At 51.3% G+C, this 24,322-nt stretch overlaps 1 protein-coding gene across 4 annotated transcripts in view; it reads right to left on the bottom strand.

Annotated features, from left to right (window-relative positions):
* The window catches only part of SHANK2 (SH3 and multiple ankyrin repeat domains 2), a 694,542-nt gene that overhangs the window by 322,620 nt on the left and 347,600 nt on the right, over positions 1-24,322 (bottom strand). For all 4 annotated transcript variants that reach the window (XM_054524157.1, XM_054524158.1, XM_054524159.1 and 1 more), the window contains 2 exons: positions 20,170-20,339; positions 10,343-10,456 (listed from right to left, as the gene is read on the bottom strand). In XM_054524157.1, coding sequence (XP_054380132.1) covers positions 10,343-10,456; positions 20,170-20,339 — 284 coding nt within the window. The remainder of the gene's footprint in view (positions 1-10,342; positions 10,457-20,169; positions 20,340-24,322) is intronic.

Here is a 24,322-nt window from a genome sequence, read left to right as displayed (position 1 = left end):
CACATGAGTTACCTATAAACATCAAATGAGAGGTGAGAGGATGCAACCACAGGGACAGGGTTTGGAACTGCGTGCTCTGAAAAGGCTGGAACGATAACGTTACATGGCCTGCAGGATGGGGGAACATGACTTACTCCAGTGCATACTTGATATGGCTCCCGAGGGAGAGCAGGTGGATCCCAGAAGCTGACCTAGTGTTGAATAGGGAGGCGTGACAGCCAAGAGGACAGGTCCCCCACCAGGGCCATCGTGGATGAGGACTCTCCTCATTGTGTCCTCTTCTTATCAATGGCCACAGACAAGAAATCTCAAAGGACAGTGGCCCCAAGTCACTTGTGACTTCAGCAGTCTCCCTTTATCCATGGTTTCACTTTCTGAGGTTTTAATCACCCACGGTCAACTGAAGTCTGAAAATATTGAACAGCAAAGTCCAGAAATAAACAGCCGAAAAGTTTTCAATTGCATGCCATTCTGAGTAGCATGATGTCGAGTGCCGTTTCGCCTGGAGGAAGTGACTCATCCCTTTGTCCAGCGCACTCCTGCTGTCTACACCACCCACTGGTTAGTCACTTAGGAGCTGGCTCTGATATCAGACCAAAAACACGGTGTATGCAGTACAGGGTTCAGTGCTGTCCCCTGTTTCAGGCACCCAATGGGGGTCTTGGGACGTATCCCCCAAAGATAACAGGGGACTGCTGCAGTCACAAAACAGTTGGTAAAACCAAGAGGTCCCCATCCTTCTCCTGTCCAGCCCTGACCCCAGGGTTGGATTTGGGAGGAGGAGATTTAAACTCCAAATGTGTCCTGAAACCCCGACGAGGCCACACAGGGTGTCCTACAGGAGACAGGAGGGGATGGCTCCAGGTGTGGCTTCAGATGACAGAGGAGCAACGCACTGCGCTCAGGGCGATTTCTGGGAGGAGGAAACACATGCCAGCCTCACTGCCACCCTGTCGGGTCCACACGATCTGAAGGAGAGATCCGAGAATGTTGTGCCCATTAGCCCTCGGGGTGTGGGGCTGGTGGCGGTCCGGAGACACTTCTCAGAGCAAATGGCAATGCTAAGCTGTAAGATGCTCCAAGTAAGGGCCCCCTATGCTGGTAAATTAGAGAGTGGCTGGAAAGGAGAGTCCACAGCAGGGATTCTGAACAGGAACAGTCCATGGGAAAAGAGCTTGGGAATCTGGACAGCCTGGCGCACATGCTTCCCAGACACATACACAACACGTGTTTCCTTATGAATAAGCGGGGATCATAAAGGCACCTCCCATAAAGGGCAATTGGGAGGCTCAAATGAGGTCCTCTCTCTTCTCCATTGGGTGCCACAAAAAAGTAGAAAATACACACTGCAACCACATCTGTTTCTTGTTTCCTGGTCAGAGCTCTGACTTTCTGATCTAGACCCTGTGCTTATGGCTAGCTTCTAGAAACTTCTAGAGAGCCATGGGGACTATTCTTAAATGCAGACTTATCCCACAACAGTGGCCAGTCAAGGGAAGGCACGGCTAATCCCATCCTACACTCACACCTTCTACCCAGTCGAGAGCCCTGCATGAGGGAGTCAGCCAGAAGATTCTGGAAGTCCATTCTGCAGAGAATCCCATCAAGTCACTTCCTCAGTGGTTTCTGCAGCTGATTGAGGATCCCGACTCCAACAGGCTCTGGCAGTGCATACGGCACAGGACGTGCCAAAACTACACTGGGTAGGTGCTGCTCATCTGGGTAGGTGCCCAGGAGTGAGGTAGGAGTTGAGAATGTGGCATCTTACACCCCGGTCTGAGCTGCCCGGCTGTGAGGCCCCCAGTCCTACCTCAGTGGCTTTCAGGTGACCAGATCCCACCTGTCTCTGGAGGATGGAAACACGGATGTACAGCAGTGACTCATCACACCCATTTTCTCCTCATGTTCTACATGAATGGTGCTCACTGATAGTCAAGTCTTTTGTTTGTTTCAGCAACTAAAACACGATTTGCTCTGGTGCTGCCTGGCCTTGTCATTTTCTCAGGGATAAACAGAGAGCCCTGGCCTGACAGTTTCCATGTACACATAAGATGTGTCGCTGAAAACTGCATGCACGTGCATTGCATTCATTTTTCATAAACTGCCTCATCCATGGGTGCCAACTGATTACTTCGGAAATATTTTATCTTTGTTTCTTAGTCAAGATACATCATCGAGGGCAGCCCTGATTTCAATGTGTAGAATTCTGAGGAGGAAGGATCAAGTGATTCTACAATCCACCAGCCTGAATTCACAGATGAGGAAATTGATATCTTGGAAGATGTGGAAGGCAGTCAAGTCCCCAGCAGGGGAGGTGGGCACTGTCTCTCCACCCAGGGTGCATGTCCACCCAGCGCACTGTCTCTCCACCCAGGGTGCACAAAGAGGGTCAGCTTTATGGGCCAACGGACCAGGCTATAGCACCCAGTTATGCATCCAAGCACTAGCCTAGGTGTTGCTGGGAGGGTATTTTGTAGACGTGGTTAACATTTACAGTCTGTTGGCTTGAAGTCAAAATTTTTCTCAGTAATGTGGGTGGGCCTTCTCCAATCAGTTAAAAGGCCTCAAGAACAAAATTGAGGTTTCTCTGAGGAAGAAGAAATTCTGCCTCAAGGCTGAAGCACCAGCTCCTGTCCGGGCGTTCCAGGCTGCTGGACTGCCCGGAGGATTTTAGACTTGCCCGTTCCCACAATTGGGTGAACCAATTCCTTGAAATGAGTCTCTTAATACATATACTCTATCTGTATCTACATCTGTGTCTATGTCCCACTGGTTCTGTTTCTCTGGAGAATCTTGACTCAAACAGTCACCAGGAGGTGGCTCCTGGCCCGGGACCATGGGTCCCAGCATCTGCAGCATCCAGGTCCCCTCCACGGGGTGTCACGGGCAATGATGTGTGTCCCTGCTGTGCCAGAGCCTCACACAAGAGGGCAGCGTTTCTCCATTCTTTCTCCCTGTCTCTGCAGGCTGGGGGCAGGGGACCCTAAGACCCTCGAGGATGACCAGGCCACAGAATGGAAGGGTGGACTGCTTGGTCACATCATGGAGAAAATCAGCCCATCTGCTGACCAGAAGAGACCACACTGGGTGGCTACCGGGCAGGAAAAAAACCTGCACTCCATTAAGCCACTGAAATTGTGGGTTCACTTGTCGTAGCAGCTGACATTGTGCTACCTAATACAAACGGGTGGAAAGCTTTAGAGTCTTGACAAAAGCCAGACCTTCCAACTCCTGACTGATCAAGTGCAACACCACCCAACCTCCTTTTCACAAACGCGGTGGGCCAACTGACATGCACTCTGTCCTGGATAGGCACCGTGCAGGGCACAGGTGTCCCTGCCCTCAGAGAGCCTAAACTCCAGCAGGATGGGGTGAGGACATGCATGTAATTAACCACCAATTTTCTAGAGCACCATCTTCCAAGATGCATCTCCTCTTGCATATAACAACATAGTCATATGTGGCACTTAGCTCTCAGGTATCTGGGCTGATGCCTGCAAAGAAGTGAGATTTTATAAATCTGGGCATGCCTCTGTCTCTTATGCTCAGAAACAAAAAAGCTATGATCATAAACTTCCCCCCAACTCTTCATACTCATCATCTCCAGGCTTCACATTTCAGATAAAGAAGTCTACTCAGAGCCAGCCAGAGACAGCTGAGCTGAGAATAGACCTGGATATGTTTCTGCTTCCCCATTGCCTCAGGTGGATGTGTAGGAGGATTCATCACTGGGAGTCACATACCAGGACCACCACCCTGATCACTGCATGAGAAAGCTGTCCTGATGCAGGTACAGGTCACAGCTCAAGCATTAGTAGTTACAAATAATGGGTCATAGTCTCTACCCAGTAACTCCCTATCTGTGTGCTCCAACATGCTGAGATGGGGATGCTCATGTGTACAATGCAGGTGATGATTGCTGCCCTACTTATTCCAGAAGGTTAGATGAGACAGCATGCAGGAAAGCCCACTGGAGACTGTGAAGTCCCATAAACATGCAGCCTTAAGAAATTACAACTAAGGCTCAAGTGAGTAAGCCCATCATATCTTGAAGGCGTAACTACCAAACTATTCATGGAACTAAGCTGAACTTGTATCATTTGACCAACCATCCATCCAACCAACCAACCAATCAGCCAGCCAGCTAACCAACCAACCAACTAACCAATCAGCCAGTCAGCCAACTAGTTAATCAACCAACCAATCAGTCAGCCAGATGGCTAATCAACCAACCAACCAACTAATCAGTCAGCCACACAGCTAATCAACCAACCAACCAACTAGCCAGCCAGCCAGCCAGCTAGCCAGCCAGCCAGCCAGCCAACCGACCAATCAACCAACCAACCAACCAGCCAGCAAGCCAGCTAGCTAATTAACCAACCAACCAACCAACCAACCAACCAACCAACCAACCAACCAACCAACCAACCAACGAGGACCACCATTTGATTTTGCTGTTTGTTATCCCCAACCTCCAGTGACTGTCATGAGGTGATGAGAATTCACCGGGTCCTGAGCAGCCACTTCTTTACTGAGTTATTCATTCTGTGAGTCACTTACTTATTTCATTTAATGTTCATGAATGGGGTTTACCAACTAAATGTTCATTTTACAACATAAAGCAATGGTGCTCCACAAAAGAGAAACAGCTCCCAAGGGTGCAAGCAAGGCCGACTGTGTAGAAAGAGCTTGCTGGATGGGAACATCTAAAAACATTTTGTACCATCTTCCAGATTCTATGTATATCCAAAGTCTTTTAATTTTCAACATCAAAAAAAGCTACAAAAAGGGCCAGGCATGGTGGCTCACACCCACAATCCCAGTACTTTGGGAGACTGAGGCAGGAGGGTCACTTGTGCCTAGGAGTTGAAGAACAGCCTGGAAAACATAGTGAGAACTCATCTCTACAAAAAAATATACTAATAAAATAAATTTTAAAATAAGGAAGGAGAATCATTTGAGCCTGGGAAGTCAAGGCATGTAATGAGCCATGATGGCACCACTGCATTCCCACCTGGATGACACAGCATGACCCCGACTCAAAAGAAAAAAGTGACAAAAAGCACTAACGTGAAAGAAAAAAAGAATAATTTGGATTAGATTCAAAATTTTCAAACCCTTCTACTCATTAGAAGACATACAGTTGACCCTTGAACAACATGGGTTTGAACTGCGTGGGTCAACTTACATGTGGATTTTTGAACTAAATGTAGATTGAAAACACAATATTTGTGTGATATAAAACCTGCATATACAGAAGGCTGACTTCACATACACAGGTTCCATGGAGATGACTGTGGGACTTGAGGTGGATTTTGGTATATGGTGTGAGGTGGTGGTGTCCTGGAACCAATTCCCATGTATATTGAGAGATGACTGTAGTTAGAAAATGAAAAGGCAAGTCACAGGCTGGGAAAAATGTTTGCAGCATATATTTGACAAAGGACTGATAAACAGAATATATAAAGAACTACTACAAACCAATAAGGAAAAGATGAACACCACCATTAAAAATGAACCAAAGACTTAAAGAAGCTATACATACAGCAAATGAGCACACAAAGAGACGCTTAATCGTCATCACCAGAAAAATGCAAATTACACCCACAATAAGATATCATTTCATATCCATTAGAACAGCGGAAGTTAAACAGACCGATATTGCCAAATGTTGATGAGAAAGTGGAGCAACTGGAACTCTCACACACTGCTGGTAGGAGAACAAAATGGGACAGCACTTTGGAGAACTGTGTGGTAGTTTCTTATAAAATGAAAATGTTATCATACAACCCAGCAGGTTTCTACCTAGAGAAATAAAAATGTATGTCCTTAGAAAGACTCACACAAAAACCTTTTTTAGCAGGTTCATTCACATTAGCCAAAATTGAGAAGCAATCCACATGTCCATCATCAGGACAATGATCAAACTGTGGTGTAAATACATCATAGAACACTACCCAGCAATAAACATTTATAAACTGCTGTCTGGGCACAGTGGATCATGCCTGTAATCCCAGCACTTTGGGAGGTCGAGGCAGGTGGATCCCTGGAGGTCAGGAGTTTGAAACCAGTCTGGCCAACATGGTTAAATCCCCTCCTTGCTAAAAATACAAAAATTAGCCAGGTGTGGTGGTGGGATCCTGTAATCCCAGCTACTAGGGAGGCTGAGGCATGAGAATCACTTGAACCCTGGAGTTGGAGGTTGCAATGAGCTGAGATGGCACCACTGCACTCCAGTCTGGGCAACAGAGACTCTGTCTCAAAAAAAAAAAATTTATAAACCACCGAGTCCTGCAATACATAGCTGATATCACAGGCATTAGGCTGTGAGAAAGAATTTGGGCCCGAGAGTACAAGTTGCAGGGTCCTATCTACATGAAATCCAATGATAGGCAAAACTGGTCTATGGTGACAGAAATCAGAATCACATTTGCTTCTGGTGTGGGACGGGGAGGGATGGCTAGAAGACACCCTGAGATCACTTCCTGGGGTGATGGAAAGGTGTTTTTTTAAAATTATTTTATATATTTTTTGAGACGGAGTTTTGCTGTTGTTACCCAGGCTGGAGTGCAATGGTGTCATCTTGGCTCACTGCAACCTCCACCTCCTAGGTTCAAGTGATTCTTGTGCCTCAGCCTCCCGAGTAGCTGGGATTACAGGCATGCACCATCACGCCCAGCTAATTTTTGTATTTTCAGTAGAGACAGGTTTCACCATGTTGGCCAGGATGGTCTCAAACTCCTGACCTTAAGTGATTCACCTGCCTCGGCCTCCCAAGGTGCTGGGATTACAGGCGTGAGCCACCACACCTGGCCTGTGAAGGAAAGGTTTAATACCTTATTTGCAGTTGGAGATGTGGGTATATACATTTGTTAAAACGCATTGAACTAGATTTTTCTTATAATCTGTATGTTTTCCTGTATGTAAATCACACCTCTATAAAAGAAGATAATACAAAAGAAGGTGCTAAGTCACGATCTTAGAACACCCAAGGGCAAACAGAACCGAGCAGGAACCACTGTGGAATCCTCCCCACCCTCCTCAACTTCTCTGTGCTGTGATCTTGGTGTACCTCGTTCCACCCCAGGTCACAGAGACGCCTTCCTTCCCTGACCCACAGCCTTTGTGTTAGAGGAGAGTTCTGATGTTCATTTTTGCCATCTGTGTTAGGGAGAAAGACGGCTCCTCCCAAGGATGCCCAGGTCCTAATCCCTAGAACCTGTGAATATGTTCCCTTAAGGCAAAAGGGAATTAAGGTTGCAGGCAGAAGGCGGCCCATCAGTTTACTTGACCTGGATTAGCAAGGTGGGCCCATCTAATCACACGGGTTCTTTTCTTTTCTTTTCTCTTTTTTTTTTTTTTTTTTGAGATGGAGTCTTGCCCTGTTGCCCAGGCTGGAGTGCAGTGGACCTCTGCCTCCCAGGTTCAAGCAATTTTCCTGCCTCATCCTCCCAAGTAGCTGGGACTACAGGTGTGTGGCACCATGTCCAGCTAATTTTTGCATTTTTAGTATAGGCAGGGTTTCCCCATGTTGGCCAGGCTGCTCTTGAACTCCTGAACTCAACTCCTGTCCACCTCAGCCTCCCAAAGTGCTGGGATTACAGGTGTGAGTCACCGCACCTGGCCATAATCACACAGGTTCTTAAAAGTGGAAGAAGAGGCAGAAAGGAGGGTTGGGGAGATGCAATGGAAGAAGGACCCACCAACAGGTGCTGGCTTTGGAGATGGAGGAAGGGGCCATGAGCCAAAGATGCTGGAAAGGCAAGGAAACAAATTCTCCCCCCACAGATTGCAGAAAGGAATGCAGCCCTGCTGATGCCCTGACTTTAGCCCAGTGAGACTCACACCTGCATCAGCCCAGGTAGAAAATACGGTTTTATCAGGGACATTGTCCTGGGAGTCTGAGCTGGAGCAAGATTACCTTTCTAGAAACCTCTGTCTTACCCCTTAAATAACCTCCTCCCACAGTAAACACAACAAACCACCGCCCCTCTGGAAGCTGCCTGCACAGGATGTGTGTCTTTTGGCAGACTCCACCTGCCCTGGGTGGAGACCCTGTCAACGGGGCTGGAGAAGGCCATACGTTCTCATCTAGGGCACACAGGGCGATGCTGGCAGGTGGACAGGAAAAGCCCACAGGAGAGAGGAGAAAGGCAGGTTTCTCCAGCTGCCCTGCTTCCTCCTGCACACTATCCTGGAAGCCACTACTCTCCGGAGGATGGAGAGAGCAGGAAGTTCAAATGATCCACCTACGCAGCCCTCCAGGACTGCCCCATCCAGGGGTGGCATAGCCAACAAAGCCCGATGCTGGCACAGGTGAGTCCTTCCAACAAAAGAGTGGAGGGAGGGCAGCCGGCGTGGCTCTGAAGGTGAGTGCCAGGAGAGGGAGGAGTGGTGGCTGCTCAGGAAGAGGAGGACTGGAGGACAGGGAGAAGGAAGGCATTGAGCAACCGTGGGAGGCAAGCTGAGCTCCCGGGCCTGGCCCTTCTCAGACAAGTGAGGCAGGGGCAGGTTGCTCACAGGAGAGGGTGGGTGTGGACCAGCGGTGGACGGGCAATGGCAGGGCTTGGAGGTCTGGCCTGTGCCAGTGCTCAGTGTGATTGCTACCCAGTATAAAGCCCATGTGGCCTACCTGGTTCAACTCTGCTTATCTTGAGGCAACAGGATGCCTGAGGTCAGAAGTTCCCCCTGGTGACCAAAAAGGCTAAGACTAGTGGGATCCAAGATGGCAGCTCACTTGGCTTCTGAAGAACCTCTAACCTCATTACAATCTGATTTCCATGCTAAATGACCCTTCTACCAGCACCAGGATAGTTGACAATCACCATGACAACAACAGAAAGAAACCAGAAAAGGACAGAAAGGAAGGCGGCACACCGGTTCTGAGAAGCTCTCTGCCCATTTCCAGAAAAGACATGAATATTCCTTCCCTTGATTTAATGCCCAATCCTTTCATTACAGAGGCCCCAGCTTTGTGACTTCTCAGCTCTTGGGAGCTGATAAATGGATCTGTGAGCCAAGCTCCCGCTTCTCAGTTCCATGGCCATCAAATAAAGCCTGTGCTGCTTGAAGCTCACTTTTGCTTTTGGATACTGGCTGTGTAGCACACAACAAAGACCCCATTCTTGGGAAGACCGCTTTGTTGGTAACATTGTCATCACCACATCCAGAAAAACACACTCCCTCCCACCCAGCCTTCCGAGCAGAGCACATTCCCAGCTTCTCCTTCGTGGTTAAGTTTGGGACATGTCTTACCTCGATACCCCACAATACCGTCTGGTGTCTAAGCCTGAGCAGGGACTCATCAGCAGGGAAGCTGCTGCACGAACTGAGCCCCCATTGAAGCCAAGATCTCAGACAGAAAACCCACTGAGCCTCCCTGCTAGAGACTGCAAAGCCAGCCAGGTCCAGGACAGACTCCTCCTTGCTTTCTAGAACACACGTTTGTAGGGCCTGGCTGGCCCCAGCAGATCTGATCAGGCGGCGGGGGGCTACCTAGTGAGCCCATAGACTAGGAACCTCAAAAACAGGGCAATGGGCCCATTTGGACAGAGCTCAGAGGTGGCGGGCTCCGCACAAGAAGGTGTGCATGGTTGGTGGCCGCAGCGTCCGTGGCCACTTGACACATGTTCTGTGAGCCTGGGATTCTACTAAAAGCCAGATGCCATTCACATGCGGACTGCTTTCTTCTTATAAGACACTTAAGGCTTCACTTTTCCTCCACTCTCATATATATATATACACACACACACACACACACACACACACTCTTGGTACCATTTTATATAAGTGGTCTCCTCCTCACATTTTAATCAATTCAATCTCTCGGCAATCAATTTTGAAACGATTTTCAGCAAGTGCTATATCTGGAGGTTCTAAGAGAGATGCTGGAATGGCTTCCCGTCGGAACACTGAACTCTTTCGAGCAGTTTTTACGGAGGCGTTTGCTATGTGTTCTCAGGGCGGCACGGGAGCATCTCGCCTGCACATGGGAAGCTGCCTGTTTTATGCCATCGATAGAAGAGATTGAAAAAGAAATCTAATCAACCCCCAAAAGTCTTTCTCTGACGGCTAGAACATACGGTCCAGGTTTTCTGGGACGTGTACTGAGCAGCCTTTTAACTAAAAGCTTCCACACCATCTTGTAAGGAATTTCTGGTTTGGATGAAGCCCAGAGGAATGAAAGCAACCAACCTGTTTCCAAAGATCTAGAAAGTCCTGAATTTGCAACTCAGCCTCCCTCTACGACACAACAGCCAAATCTTGCCATGGACAACACCGACCACGGGCCTGAGATAGGCCCACGGGATGGAGGATGGGTGGCCACGAGCGCCTGCCTTACCTGCCTGGCTGTCCCTGGGCTTACACTGGACCTCCTCCACGCACTCCGCCGGAAACCATCCGATGTGGCCGCGGGCGCTGCCTTCCCAGAAGCCCCCTTCGCCGATGCTCAGAACTAGAGACGACAAAAAGGATGAGGCGTTAGCAGGGGGGACGTGGAGGGCCTGAGGGTGAACAGGACGACGGGGGCTGGGCAGAGGCAGGAGAATCAGCGCACCCTTGGCCAGGCCTGCAGAGCAAGTGGCTCTGGTGTGACTGCACTTCCTTCAGCCGCTGACAGTGCTAAGAGACATCGGGGCATCGCCACTGCAGATCACAGGCGTCCTCTGCCCCTTAGCTGATGAGACAGGAATGAAGCGCTGACATGTTTGCATCTTTACATATCTGACACCACGTCATACGAATGGATGCGCACGGCGGCCCTGTAGCACCTCTCAGTGTTGCACATGAGACGAGACAGTGGTGCTTGGCTGTCCTTACCATCAATGATTTCAGATATAAAAGTGGAGTCGGGGGGCACCGCCACAAAGCAGGGAGGAAATGATGAGGTCATACCTTCCCCTCCTAAGCTGGGCAAGAACCGGAGGCAGAAGGCCTGGAGGAAAGAAAATCCACCTGCCTGGCTCTGTCTGGATCTTTTAAACAAGCGTGAGGAAGGAGAAATCACAGCAGAGGTCTGGGCACGTTGGCTCATGCCTGTAATCCCAGCACTTTGCGGGGCCGAGGGGAGTGGACCCTCTGAGGTCAGGAGTTCAAGACAAGCCTGTCTCTACTAAAAATACAAAAATTAGCTGGGCATGGTGGCACACGCCTGTAATCTCAGCTACTCACTCGGGACGCTGAGGCAGAAGAATCACTTGAACCCAGAAGATGAAAGTTGCAGTGAGCTGAGATCGCACCACTGCACTCACACCTGGGTGACAGAGTGAGACTCCATCTCAAAAAAGAAAAAAAAAGAAAGAAAAAGAAATCACAGCAGAGGACGGGCGAGCAGCTCACAAATCGTCTGACAATGGTGTGGATGTGGAATTATCTTCAATTAAAATGGAAGGAACTGCACTAAAAATCTCACACAGTCAGCACCAGCCCCTTGGAGGTCCGGCCCACCGGCGTGCTGGCTTATTAATCGGGAACCTATTCATTATGTGGTTGCTGGCAAGGACTGCAGGTTTCTTTCTGACTTGTGGCTGAAAGAAGCCAATTCCCCAGGAGAGAAGGGATGGTGGCCACACAGTGACCTTGTCCTGGGGACCACGTACATCACTGGACAGACACGGCCGCCCCAGCCTACAGGGTGGAAGTTGCTGAGTCCAGACACAGGCATCCCTCCTCGGGCCACGTACTGGGTACACAGTAGGCCCTCAATGAACATCCGCTGGAAGAATAAAGCATGTTTGTTTTCAAACTCAACTGCTGAGCATGGGTGAGGGACATAACCCCAAGGACACCATGGGGTGGGGGCAAGATCACGAGGACCCCACCGGTCCCCATGGCCCCATTGTGATAACTATTTCTGTCATAAAGCTTGCAAAGCTTGCAGTTGCAAAGTGAGGAAGGAAAATCTTTATATTTTAGGTTTTTTTGCTTGTTTGTTTTTTTAGAGGCTTTGTCACCCAGGCTGAAGTGCAGTGGTGCCATCACAGCTCACTGCAGCCTTGACTCCCAGGCTTAAGCGATCCTCCCACCTCAGCCTCCTGAGTAGCTGGGATGACAGACGTGTACCACTACACCTCATTAATTATTATTATTACCACTCTTTTAGAGACAGGGTCTCACTACGTTGCCCAGGCTGGTTTCAAAACCCTAAGCTCAAGCAATCACCTGCCTCCGCCTCCCAAAGTGTTTGGGATTACTGGCGTGAGCCACTGCGCTGGTCTGTATCTTACTTAGGACTTTGGTGCTGGGCCAGGGATGCCCTCAACGCCTTTACTCCCTCCTAATGTGTCTAGGCAAGGAGGAAAACAAGCTGATTTCTCCACATCTTTACCTTCTTTTAAATTACTCAGGATCCAAAGGCACCAGCCCTGCTGAAAGAGGAATCATGGCCCCAGAAGTGTTTTCCTCTAGCCCTCATTTGAATCTCAAAGGCCAGACAGACAACCACTCAGCCCACGATTTTTGAAGGTTAATGGAACTGAAAACCCCACTTTATAAGTTCCTAATAACCTGAAGAAATGACCTAACTGAAACAGATCAGCCACATCTCAGGTGACCAGGACAATCATCACTGCCTGAAGCATCTCCTTCAAAACTCGATGCAGGGCCCGTGGGCTCCTCTCAGCCCAGCTGACCGGGATGTGCCCCACAGTTTCCCAGCAGAACCCTGGACCTGAGAGGGTCATCTCAGAGCAGTACCCCGGGCTGCAAAGGGAGGCCAAGGACTTGCTGCTGCGCCACCAGGAGTCAATGCCTACAGATACCCACACTCTCCTTCCTTCACAGCTATGAGGTCATTCTGCTGTTTTATATGGGCCTGGGGAGAAGGGAACTGCATACGTAGAGACTGGTATCTTCTTCCATGGAAGCTCTGCCCTATGTTAGCTATGTGATGCTTGGGAAAACTCGGTCTCTCTGTGCCTCAGTTTCCTCATTTATCAGAGCATGACAATACTATCTAGCTCATAAGTGTTTCTATGCGTGAATCAGAGGCACATGAGCCCAGTGTGGAATGAGGACTCAACACTCCTGCCTGACTTTCCTTCCAAACTCCCCTCTCTGGGAGAATCACGCCTTTTAGTTCCATATTTAATCTCTATCAAGTATGCACTTCAGGATGTGTTATTGTTATTACAAGACCAACCGAAAATACGAAAGGCTGTTTCCAACGGGCTTGTACAAGGAGGCAGGGGTGACGTGCTGCAAGGGGTCCCCCCACCACGGGGAGCCTTTGTGTCAGGGGCGTAAAAACAGCAGGACCTGTGCCGAGGGTGCAGGGGAATGGAGGAGGGGGCCCCTTCTGGGTTTCTGGTTGTGCAAATGGTACCTGCTGGTCCTCTTCAGAGAATGGGGAGCAAGAGAGGGGTTTGTGCCTTGAGTGCCTCCCTGACAGAACATCTGCATCCAGGTAGGAATAGGTGTTCCTCATATGGTGAGGAAGGGGCTGGGCTTGGCTACCCCATTGTTTGCTGATGCAATTCATTCAAAAGTAAAGACTCCACACCCCGGGTAAGAAGAGGTGGAGGAGAAGAGGAAGTCCCCATCTACCCAGCGGTACAAGAGCGAGCACTGGGCTGGGAGGCGAGAGACTTGGCCCCATCACTGGGATGCTGAGGGACCCTGGGGACTCCTGCGCTCTCTGTGGCCCCACCTTCTCCATGCGGAACACTAGGGTGAATTCTGAGAGTGAATTCTGACCAGGCAACCAGGTGAACGTTGAAGTCTGGAGTCCACTAGGGTGAATTCTGAGAGTGAATTCTGACCAGGCAACCAGGTGAACGTTGAAGTCTGGAGTCCACTAGGGTGAATTCTGAGAGTGAATTCTGACCAGGCAACCAGGAGAATGTTGAATTCTGGAGCCCTGCCTCGCCCTTCGGTGCTCTGGCTGGAAAAATTGTCAAGGACCCTGTCCTGGTCCCCCAGACTTGCAGGGGAGCCATGGAGTGATAGGACTGACTCTACCACAGAGAATCAGATGAGAATCGTCCCAGCCAAACCAAGGGGCAGGAGGAAGACTACGGAAGCAAGGAGGGGGTGCAGCGAGACTCGGGGCAAGCCCTGCAGGAAGAGGCAGCGCTTTGAATGGTGCGTAGAGAGCAGGTGATGGCACTGCACCCAGGGCATCAGGACAGGGGGAGGGGCACTTACGGCACGGCTGGGGGCCCTGGGAAATCTGGCTAGAAAGAAGGTCCATCCTCAACACCATGTCTGCTCCAACACAGACAATGCTTTAAGGCACCTATGAGAACCAACTGCGGATCTCTCTATGGGCCCCACATGTTCCCTGAGGCCACAGTGGGGATAAGCTGGTTGGAGAAGGGCCAGCCTTGCTGTCCTCACCACGGCCACCACAGTGGGCCGCTCCCTGCCTCGGCAGCTCTCTTGCAAACTGGAAAGCAGCAGTGATTCCCTGTACTGGATGAGCTGGGGCAGGGGTGGATCTGACCCCACTGCTATGCTCCACCTTCTTCCTCTCGACCCCAGCCTGGGTACAGAAACCCACCAGGTCACTGTGGACAAGGGAGGAGCTGAGACCCAGTGTTTCTCCTGTTCTGTACCCAACATGCTGGTTTCTAATGTACCTCTGGGCCATCTTCAATTTCAAGCCATGCATGGTGTTCTTGAATCCGCATATCCTTCTGCTTAAATTGACACAGGACTTACTTGGGCCAAGGACTGTGCTGAGCTCTGGGGTCACAAAGATGGTGCAAGATTTGGGGCAGACACCTGGAGGAGCTTCAGAAGAGGAGGATGGCCTCACTGTCCACCCACCTAATGTCACAGAGCAAAAACGCTGGCGCCCCCTGTGCCCCCGCCCCCCAGCATTGGCAATGCTATGTCGTGGGCTTAGTTTTTTGCTTGCCAGAATGGGGGCTTGCAGCAAGCAGGGTCAATCATCACTGCTTCCCTAGGCCTCACCCATGGCCAGGAACCCTCAGAGTTTCATTGTGTGTCTGTTAAATAAATGAACCCCTAAAATGACCATGCTATACTGTGCTACGTGCTGCATCAGAGGCCTGTGTGGCCAAAAAGTAGAGAGGAAGCATGGCAGGTGGGGGTGGGGACACTCCCAGAGGAAGGGACATGGCAGCTGAATCCTGAAGGAGGAGCTGATGGGAAGACACAGGGATAGCTGCTGTCTGAGCAGAGGAAAAGCAGGATAGAAGCATGGTGGTGACAGCGTGGGACAAAACACACACTGCTATTTAGAAAACTCTGTCATTCTTTCATGCTGCCATGCACTCACTCACTTACCACCTATCCAACTACCCATCTATCCACTCATTCACCCACCTATCAAACTCAACCACGTATCCATCCATCTATCCATCCATCTTCCAACCTACCCATCCATCCATCTACCCTTCCATCCATTTACCTAACCATCCATCCATCCACCCACCCACCCACCTACCCACCGATTCATTCATCTTCCCATTTACCCATCCACCCATCCATCCATCTACCCATTCATCCAACTTCCCATCTACCCACCCACCCATCCATCCATCTACCCATCCATCCATCTACCCATCCATCCATCCATTTACCCATTCATCTATCTTCCCATCTACCTACCCATCCCCCCATCCATCTACCCATCCATCCATCCATCCATTCATCTAACTTCCCATCTACCCACCCACCCATCCATCCATCTACCCATCCATCCATCCATTTACCCATTCATCTATCTTCCCATCTACCTACCCATCCACCCATCCATCTACCCATCCATCCATCCATCCATTCATCCATCTACCCATTCATCTAACTTCCCATCTACCCACCCACCCATCCATCCATCTACCCATCCATCCATCTTCCCATTCATCCACCTTCCCATCCAACCATCCATCCATCTATCCATCCATCCATCCACCCACCCATCTACCCATTCATCTGTCTTCCCATCTATCCATCCACCCATCTATCCATCGGCCCATCCATCCATCTATCCATCTACTCATTCATCCATCTTCACATCTGCCCATCCACCCATCCATCCATCTATCCATCCATCCATCCATCCATCCATGAATCCATCCATCCATCCACCCACCTGCCCATTCATCCATCTTCCCATCTACCATTCCTTCCATCCATCCATCCATCTTCCCATCTTCCCATCTTCCCATCCATCCATCTACCCATCCATCCATCCATCCATCCATCCATGAATCCATCCATCCATCCACCCACCTGCCCATTCATCCATCTTCCCATCTACCATTCCTTCCATCCATCCATCCATCTTCCCATCTTCCCATCTTCCCATCCATCCATCTACCCATCCATCCATCCATCCATCCACCCACCCATTCATCCATCTTCCCATCTACCATCTACCCATCCACCCATCCATCTATCCATCTACCCATCCATCCATCCATCCATCCATCCATCCATCCATCTGCCTGTCCACCCATTCGTCAATTCATCTGCCTATCCACCCACCCATCTGCCCATCCATCTACCTCTCCATCCATCCGTCCATCCATCTGTTCATCTGCCTGCACGCCTGCCCATCCATCCACCTACCCACCCAGCCATCCAGCCATTTCATCCATCCATCATCTATCCCATTCCAAGCACTGTGTCACATGCTTGGGAAACAAACAAGAAGAAAACATAGTCCTGCCTGCAGAGGGTCTACAATCCGTCACAGTCAGGAATGCTGCAAAATCACCTGAGGAGCTTGTTAACTATTCAGATTCCCAGGCTGTGTCCTTGGAGACACAATTCTGCAGATGTAGGGATGGATGGCCAGGAGATCTGCACATTTAACAAACTCCCCTCATGTCTCAGATGCAGGGACTTTGGGAAGAGAGGCTGAGAAACTGCACTCAGGTATACAGCTTGGACAGGAGCCTCTGGCTCAGGAGCCTGATGCTGGATCTTGCATAAAGAACTATCGGGGGTGGAGGGAAGAATGTGCCAGGCACAGTGAAGGACAAAGAAGAGCCCTTGAATTAAAAAAAAAAAAAAAAAAAAAGGAGGGTCAGTGGGGGAATCAGAACATGTACACACCTATTTTTGGGCACCCCTTATTTTAGGAGAAAAATGTTGGGGTATGTTTTCCCAGGTACATGGTATCCAACTGTCTACTGGGAACGTCGACCCCTTCCCAAATGGGACTGAGCAGAGGAGATGTAAATGAACCTTCTGAAAGAGCCAGCAGCAGCAGTGTTATCAGCAGGACCCCAGGGCCACCCCGGGGCCCGTCACAGCCACCCTGCCTGCCTGCTGCCTAGGCCCGACTTCCACTGCAAAAAATGAGTTTGGTTTCTCTGGAAACCCTCCCAGACCTGCCCCTGCCAGCCAGGCAGCTGGGTTTCCTGCCCACAATGGTTGTTCCGTTGATATCAAGGGGACAGAATTCCTCCAAAGGGCCTTGGCTCTGCAGGCAGTGGATCGGCTCGACCCGCCCGCCTCTAAGCACTGCCATGCAGGCAGCAAGGATGCACGGGCCACCCCACGATGGGGAGGAGGCACCAACAGCTCGGCAGGAAGGAAGAGCTGCGCCAGTGGCAGCAGGAAGGGGCTCCGTGCCAATTGTGTGCAAATGGCCTGCGCGGCCCACTCGAATCTCTTTTCAGAACAGCAGTCCTTTGCCATCGATCCTTTGAAGTGTGAGTTTTGGAACCGAGCTCTGTCATTTCTGTTCTCCCTGGGAGACAGGCACAGCTCCCTGCACGCCCCACACTCCTGCGAGGGGCGGGTTCCAGTCCGGTCATGTTTGAGGAGGTGCTGCTGGGTTCCAGTGTGCTGGGGAGGGGCAGAGAGGCCAAGGAGGCCCAGTCCTGGGGCCTGGATAGGAGTCACGTGACCTCCCTTCTTTCCTTTGTTGGATCATTCTATCAAACCCAGGGAGTTGGACAGGGGAAGGCCCCCCCAGAGCTTCTGGGAATTAAGGTGTGAGATGTGGATTCGCCTGCCATGTCCCACGATCCCTGCAAGTCCTGGGTCCCCAAGTCTGCCTACCACTGCTGGCCTGTGGGAGACTCAGGCCCACTGATGGGGCTCATCACCGGCTCCCCCTCTCCCTTGAGCTCCTGCTCATCCATGCTGCTACTCAGGGTCCCCTCTAAGGGACTCTCAGCTGTTCAGTGCCCACTCCCACAGGCCTCTGCTCTATGTCTAAGGGACGGGTGACACATGCCAAGTTCACAGCATGGAAGCCTGTCTGCAGCTCTGCCCCTCTCAGAGCACGGGTCAGTATGCCTGAGTGAGTACACAGATGCCCAGCCCCAGGCTCCAGGTTCATCTTCACAGGCCTCTCTGCCCCTTTGGAAGTCCAGGACTATCCTGGCTGCGCTACAGGAACTGCCAGCCGCACCCCAGCCTTCTCCCCGGGCATCAGTGAGCTCCAAGCAGGACTCACAGAGGAGCAGCTCCCACCCTCCAACCCCTGAACCCCAGGCTTCTCCTCTTTACAATGGGGACAGGCCTGGACAGGAGGACCGTGTGTCCCTTCCTGCTCTGGAGGGACAGTGAGCCTCCTTGGCTCCCACTTGGGCCTAGGGGGTGGACCTGAGTGTGCAGACTGGTCAGAAAACATTCTTTAACTAGCAACTTCGGCTCCCACTTCCTAGAACAGGGTTGCTAACAAGGCCAGCATTGGCCCTGATCCCTGCAAAGATGGCCCCTCTTGCTCCCCGACTGCGGGGTCTTAACTTCTTTGTCACCCGACATCTCAGGGCTGGCCTCAGTGGGGAGGAGGGAAGGTGGCTCTCAGCACTAGTCCTCGGAGAGACAGCCAAGTTGATGGGGTAAGTGTGAGGGATTTTAAAGTGGCAATTACATCAACCTACAATGTTGTAAAAACAAAACAAAAAACTAAGTTTTTAATGAACAAAAAAAATCTCAACAGGGTAATAGGAGGTCTTGACAAATAAAAGGCAACAATAAAAATAGACACACGGAAAAGCTAGCAAACATAATTTCTGAAATTATAAAACTCAAAAGACGGACTTAACAGCTACAGGGACATTTCAAAGGAAAGGGTAAGTGAACTTAAACAATAACCAATAGAAATGATCCAATGTAAAGAAAAATGACTGAAAAAAATGAATAGAGCTCCAGGGATTTGTTTGATGCTATTAAATGATGAAATATGTGTGCAGCAGAAACACCGGCCATCAGGCAAGAGGGCGGGGCTCTGCCATCATTAGAATGTTGCAGTAACCCAAGTCAAGCTGACCTGATGGTGTGCCGCGCAGAGAAAGGAACTGAGTCAATTACCTGCTGAGGGCCAGGCGGCAGCCAGCTGGGGAAGGCGGGATTTGAACCGGGCAGCCTACTGCCCTCTAAGGGCCACACCTTCCACCCATGCCACTCCAATGGCAACCTGCCCTCCAATGGCACGGCCGTCCAATGGCAGGGCCCGGCATGCTGCCCTCCAATGGCAGGGCCCGGGCGTGCTGGCCACATGTGCTAGGCCTTTCTTGCTCCACCCAGTGAGTTCCTACCACCCCACACAACTTCTGCAGCCCACACCTGCCATGTTGCTTCTGCTATGTGCCTCAGATGCCACCACTGCCAACTTCCCTCCAACCCTACTTTTATCTTCCTGCAGTGCCTCACACACCTGATTTCCCCCTGGGCAGAAACCATCACTGGCTCCCCAGTACCCCAGGAACAATGTCTAACCCCTTCTTGACCTGGTGTTGACAATGGCCCCCCAGAGGCTTCTCAAAGCTGGTTCCCAGGATTCTGCTTTGAGAATCTTTCTTTCCAACCTGGTAGAATTCCTTCCTTTGAACACTGCAGGCCCCGGGCCTCAGGTCACACCAGACCATCTACCTGGAGACCCCAAAGCCAACCCATGCCAGGGCCCACCCCGACACTTCAGGCTTAGGGGATGGAAAGGAGCTCTGCTCTTCGATACCCTCATCTGGCTCCCCCACTGCCCTTCTCAAGGGGAATCTCATTCCCAATGGACGTGTCCCCTTCGATCCCTGAGACCCAGCACTGGGGATGCTGCAGCAGCTCCCTGGAGAGTGAGGGAAAGGGTCTGGGAACATCACTCTGTTCCCCATTCCTGCCCTTCCAGGGGCCCGTATTTTCCATGGAGAAGCACAGCCTTGGACATCGTCCCCACAGCAGGCCGGGTGAAGGGCCCCAGCCTGATCTCATTCCAGGAGTGGAGGACAACCAGCAGACACTGACCTTTGACCCTGTCGCCACGGTGAAGGGGGATCTCGCCGTCCACTTGGGGTTGGTATGGCTTGACGGCGACGAAGAGCCTCCCAGGTACAGCACTGTAGAGCTTCCGCTTGGGCCCCGGGTACTCGAAAGCCGAGAGTGAGTCCTTGTTGGCACCAGGAGCAAAAGGAGACCTGGACCAGGCGAGAGGGACAGAGAGAGAGAGCAGAGTCACAAGGTCACAAGCCACAGGCCACAAACCACAACCAAGCCATTTAACGCATGTTGCGCCTCGGCTGACTGCATCAGAACTCCTGATGCCAGACAGGAAGATGGGAACGGGCCGGGACAGCACTGTGGTCAGAGGCTGAGGCAGATCCAACAATCCCACTCGTGGGTCTGCCCCACACAGACAGAAAGCAGCCACTTGGGGAGACATCTACACACCTGTGTTCACAGTGGCACCGTTCACAGCAGCCCAAGGGTCCCTCCACAGAATAGAGAGACACAGGGTGGTCCAAACATACAATGGAACGCTGGTTAGCCTCCATCAGGAATTAAACTCTGGGCCAGGCGTGGTGGGATCACATCTGTAATCCCAGCACTTTGGGAGGCTGAGGTGGGCGGACCACCTGAGATCACGAGTTTGGGACCAGCATGGCCAACATGGTGAAACCTCATCTATACTAAAAATTCAAAAAATAGCAGGGTGTGGCAGTGAGCACCTGTAATCCTGGCTACTGGAGAGGCTGAGGCAGGAGAATTGCTTAAACCTGGGAGGTGGAGGTTGCGGTGAGCCGAGATCGCACCATTGCACTCCAGCCTGGGTGACAGAGTGAGACTCTGTCTCCAAAAAAAAAAAAAAAAAAAAAAAAAGTAAACTCTGACACAGGCTACACTGTGGGTGAACCCTGGGGACACTGCTCAGTGAGATACACCAGACACAAAAGAACACAGACTGTGTGATCCCAGCCATGCGAGGGCCCGAGAACTGTCAGATTCATAGACACAGAAAGGAGAATGGTGGGTGCCGGGGGCTGGTGGAGAGAATGGGGAGTGAGGGTTCAATGCGGACAGAGTTTTGGTTTCACAAGATGAGAAGGTTCTGGAGATGGACGGTGGTGATGGTTGCACAGCACTCGAATGTATTCCACTGAATGCCACTGAACTGTGCACTTCAAAATGGTTCTAAGGTGATAAATTTGATGTTACACATATTTCTCCACTATTTTACTTCATTTTTTAAATTTATTTGAGACAAAGTCTCACTGTTACCCACGCGGGACTGCAGTGGCATGATTTCGGCTCACTGCAACCTCTGCCTCCCAGGTTCAAGCGATTCTCCTGCCTCAGCCTCCTGAGTACCTGGGACTACAGGTGCCCGCCACCACGCCTGGCTAATTTTTGTATTTTTAGTAGAGATGGGGTTTCACCATGTTCACCAGGATGGTCTCAAAGTTCTGGCCTCAAATGATTCGCCTGCCTCGGCCTCCCAAAGTGCTGAAGTTACAGGTGTGAGCCACTGCACCTGGCCTATTTTGCCACTATTTTAAAAAAGACTAGCCTGGGCAACATGATGAAACCCCATTTCTACAAAACAAAACAAAACAAAAACAAAACAAAAACAAAATCAAAACAAAAAAACAAACAAAAAAAACCCCCAAAATTGGCCAGGCATGGTGCTGTGCATTTGTGGTTCTCGCTACTCAGGAGGCCTCGCTACTCAGGAGGCTCAGGTCGGAGGATTGCTTGTGGCCAGGAGGTCGCGGCTGCAGTAAGCCATGATTGCGCCACCGCACTCCAGCCTGGGTGACAGAGTGAGATCCTGTCTCAAAAAAACAAAAACAAACAAACCCCAAAGCGACTCAGGTGGAGACAGAGATCCAGGAAGGCCATGGGTGTCCGACATTTCACCCACCTCACTGTGAGCGTCAGTCACACTGGACGAGGAAGCACCCAGGACCTTCCATCAAAATGGGTCATGACCTCGGTTCTCCCAGAGCAGTTCCCAGCAGCCCCAGTGAAACACACTAGAGGAACTCATATCCGTTCTTGCTGTATGTCATTGATTTTGCACAGAGCTATGTTTTCAACCTGACTTCTACACCCAACAGTAAGACACACCTTAACAGGGCACAGCGACAGGACACGCAACACAAAGTACTCTGAGATGCACCTACACAGTGGCCAGGATGGGCGTCCTTAGAAACAAACGCATCTACACGGAGGAAGCTGGCCAGAAATTCAGGACAGCCCTCCCGGGCACATGCTCAGAAAGACAGGGAAAGCATCCACCTGCGGCTGGCACCCTCCAACAGGGCGCCTGGCTGCAGGGAAGCGAGTGGTCTCTGGCCATGGTTCCCCTCCCAAACTTTAGGTGCTGTGGCCTCTGAGGCGATGGAGGCAGCATCAGTCTTTCTATGAGGACAGGGAGGAAAGGCCCATGCACACAGGGACCCACGCAAAACAGGCTTGCAGGGAAAGTTCTAGAAGCGGATGTGACTACCCTCTTTTGGCATTTAACATAAGCCTCCCCCTCATCATGTGCCTTCACTACTGTAATCACCCGACTCATGTGTCCCTGATAATTGCCTTATAGTTTGCTCTGTGCTTGTATAAAGTTACAGAAGGGCAACGGGGCTGTATTTAGTTCTGCTTCTTACTCCTTCTCTTGGCATTAGGATAGTGAGATCTGGCCATGTGGACCTTAACCATGTCAATGTGTTTGAGGAGCCAAGGCTCCATGTACTCCGATTACTCTGTAGGGAGCAGATTGGGCATGAACACTCAGTCTGTCTGCCTGACTCCAAATCTCAGATTTGTCCTGAAACCATGGGGAGCAGAGACAGGGCAGGACAGTGGCCTCTTCTGGAACAGGTGGGCGTCTTGGACGCTTACCTGGGCTCTGAGGACATTGAGAGATGGGGGAGGCTGCAGGCAGCTAGGACTTCCCTGTCCCCTGTCCCTAGGGATGCCATTCCTCCCCCAAGTCACAGCCACAAATGTGGCAGTCAGACTCCTGGAGACACAGGTGTCTGAGCTGTCACAGCCTGGGCACGAGATGGAGCCCACCGGGCACAGTGTGGCACAGCAGCGCATCAATGTGCACAGCCAGGAGAATTCCAAAGGACCACTGTTCCCTATCAATCGACATCATCTATCCCCAAGCACCCCAGGAGTTCCTGGAGCAGGAACTCCTGCAAAAGCCAGGTTTGGTGGCCTCCTCTTGTCCAAAGGCATAGCTCAGTGAGCCACCAGGGAGCAGAGGGAAAGGACACGGGGCCCTTCCTGCTCTGCAAGGGGAGCTGAGAAATGCAACAGCAGCGCTGGGCCAGGCCCCCACCTGAGAGGCTTCCCTGCCAGCCTGCCCAGCCTTCTGCACGTGCACCAGCACTCAGACACATTCATTCAACTCAGCCCGACTCAGGGCTGGACTGGCACAGGACCAAGAGCTGGGAGGGGTGGGAGCCTGTACCGCAGGCACTGAGCCTCTCACGGCTGTCTCATCTCTGGCTCCCAGGCCAGCAGGGATGCGGGGAGGAGAATCCCGGCAACCAAGGGGACTCCAGGAGAATACAGCACCCCAGGGTCAGAATCCCTCCTCTCCTTGAACCTCCCTTAATGCACCTGCCTACATCTGCCACAAGTGATGAAGCCAGCAAGGCCGGTGGCCATCATGGGCCCTGTGGATGGCCTGAACCTCCCGTCACTCCCAGGCTGATCTGCCCCAGCTGTGTGACCTTCAGTGAGTCACTTTACCTCTCTGAGCCTTAATTTTCTTATTTGTAAAATAGGTGGTAGAGGGTGGGGGTGGGGCGAATCCCCACCACCTGTGGTTGCTGGGAGAATAAATGAGAAAATGCAGATGAGCAGCTCAGTTCCCAGCCCCACTGCAGCTCCGAGGGCAGTCACTGTCTCTGCATTGACCATTATCCAGGCTGGACCGGCAGCAGCCAGAACACAGGGCTATGCTGACATCATCTCAACCCCCTCTCCTGGCTGGGGATGCGATATGGGCGATTGGAGGAGCTGGATGCATTAGGCCCCGTCAGGACTGAAGGTTAGTCCCAGTGATGAGGTCACAGGTGGCCCCAGTATTCCCTGGGCTGCATGGACGCTCTTCAGCAGGTGGAGTGGCTGTAGGTCAGGTCAGCCCAGCCCCATGATCAGTCCCCAA

Source organism: Pongo abelii, chromosome 9 (genome assembly GCF_028885655.2).
Source record: "Pongo abelii isolate AG06213 chromosome 9, NHGRI_mPonAbe1-v2.0_pri, whole genome shotgun sequence".
In the NCBI taxonomy this organism is placed as follows: domain Eukaryota; kingdom Metazoa; phylum Chordata; class Mammalia; order Primates; family Hominidae; genus Pongo; species Pongo abelii.
Note: the sequence above shows the minus strand (reverse complement) of the source record. Positions and strands in the feature narration are given on the sequence as shown.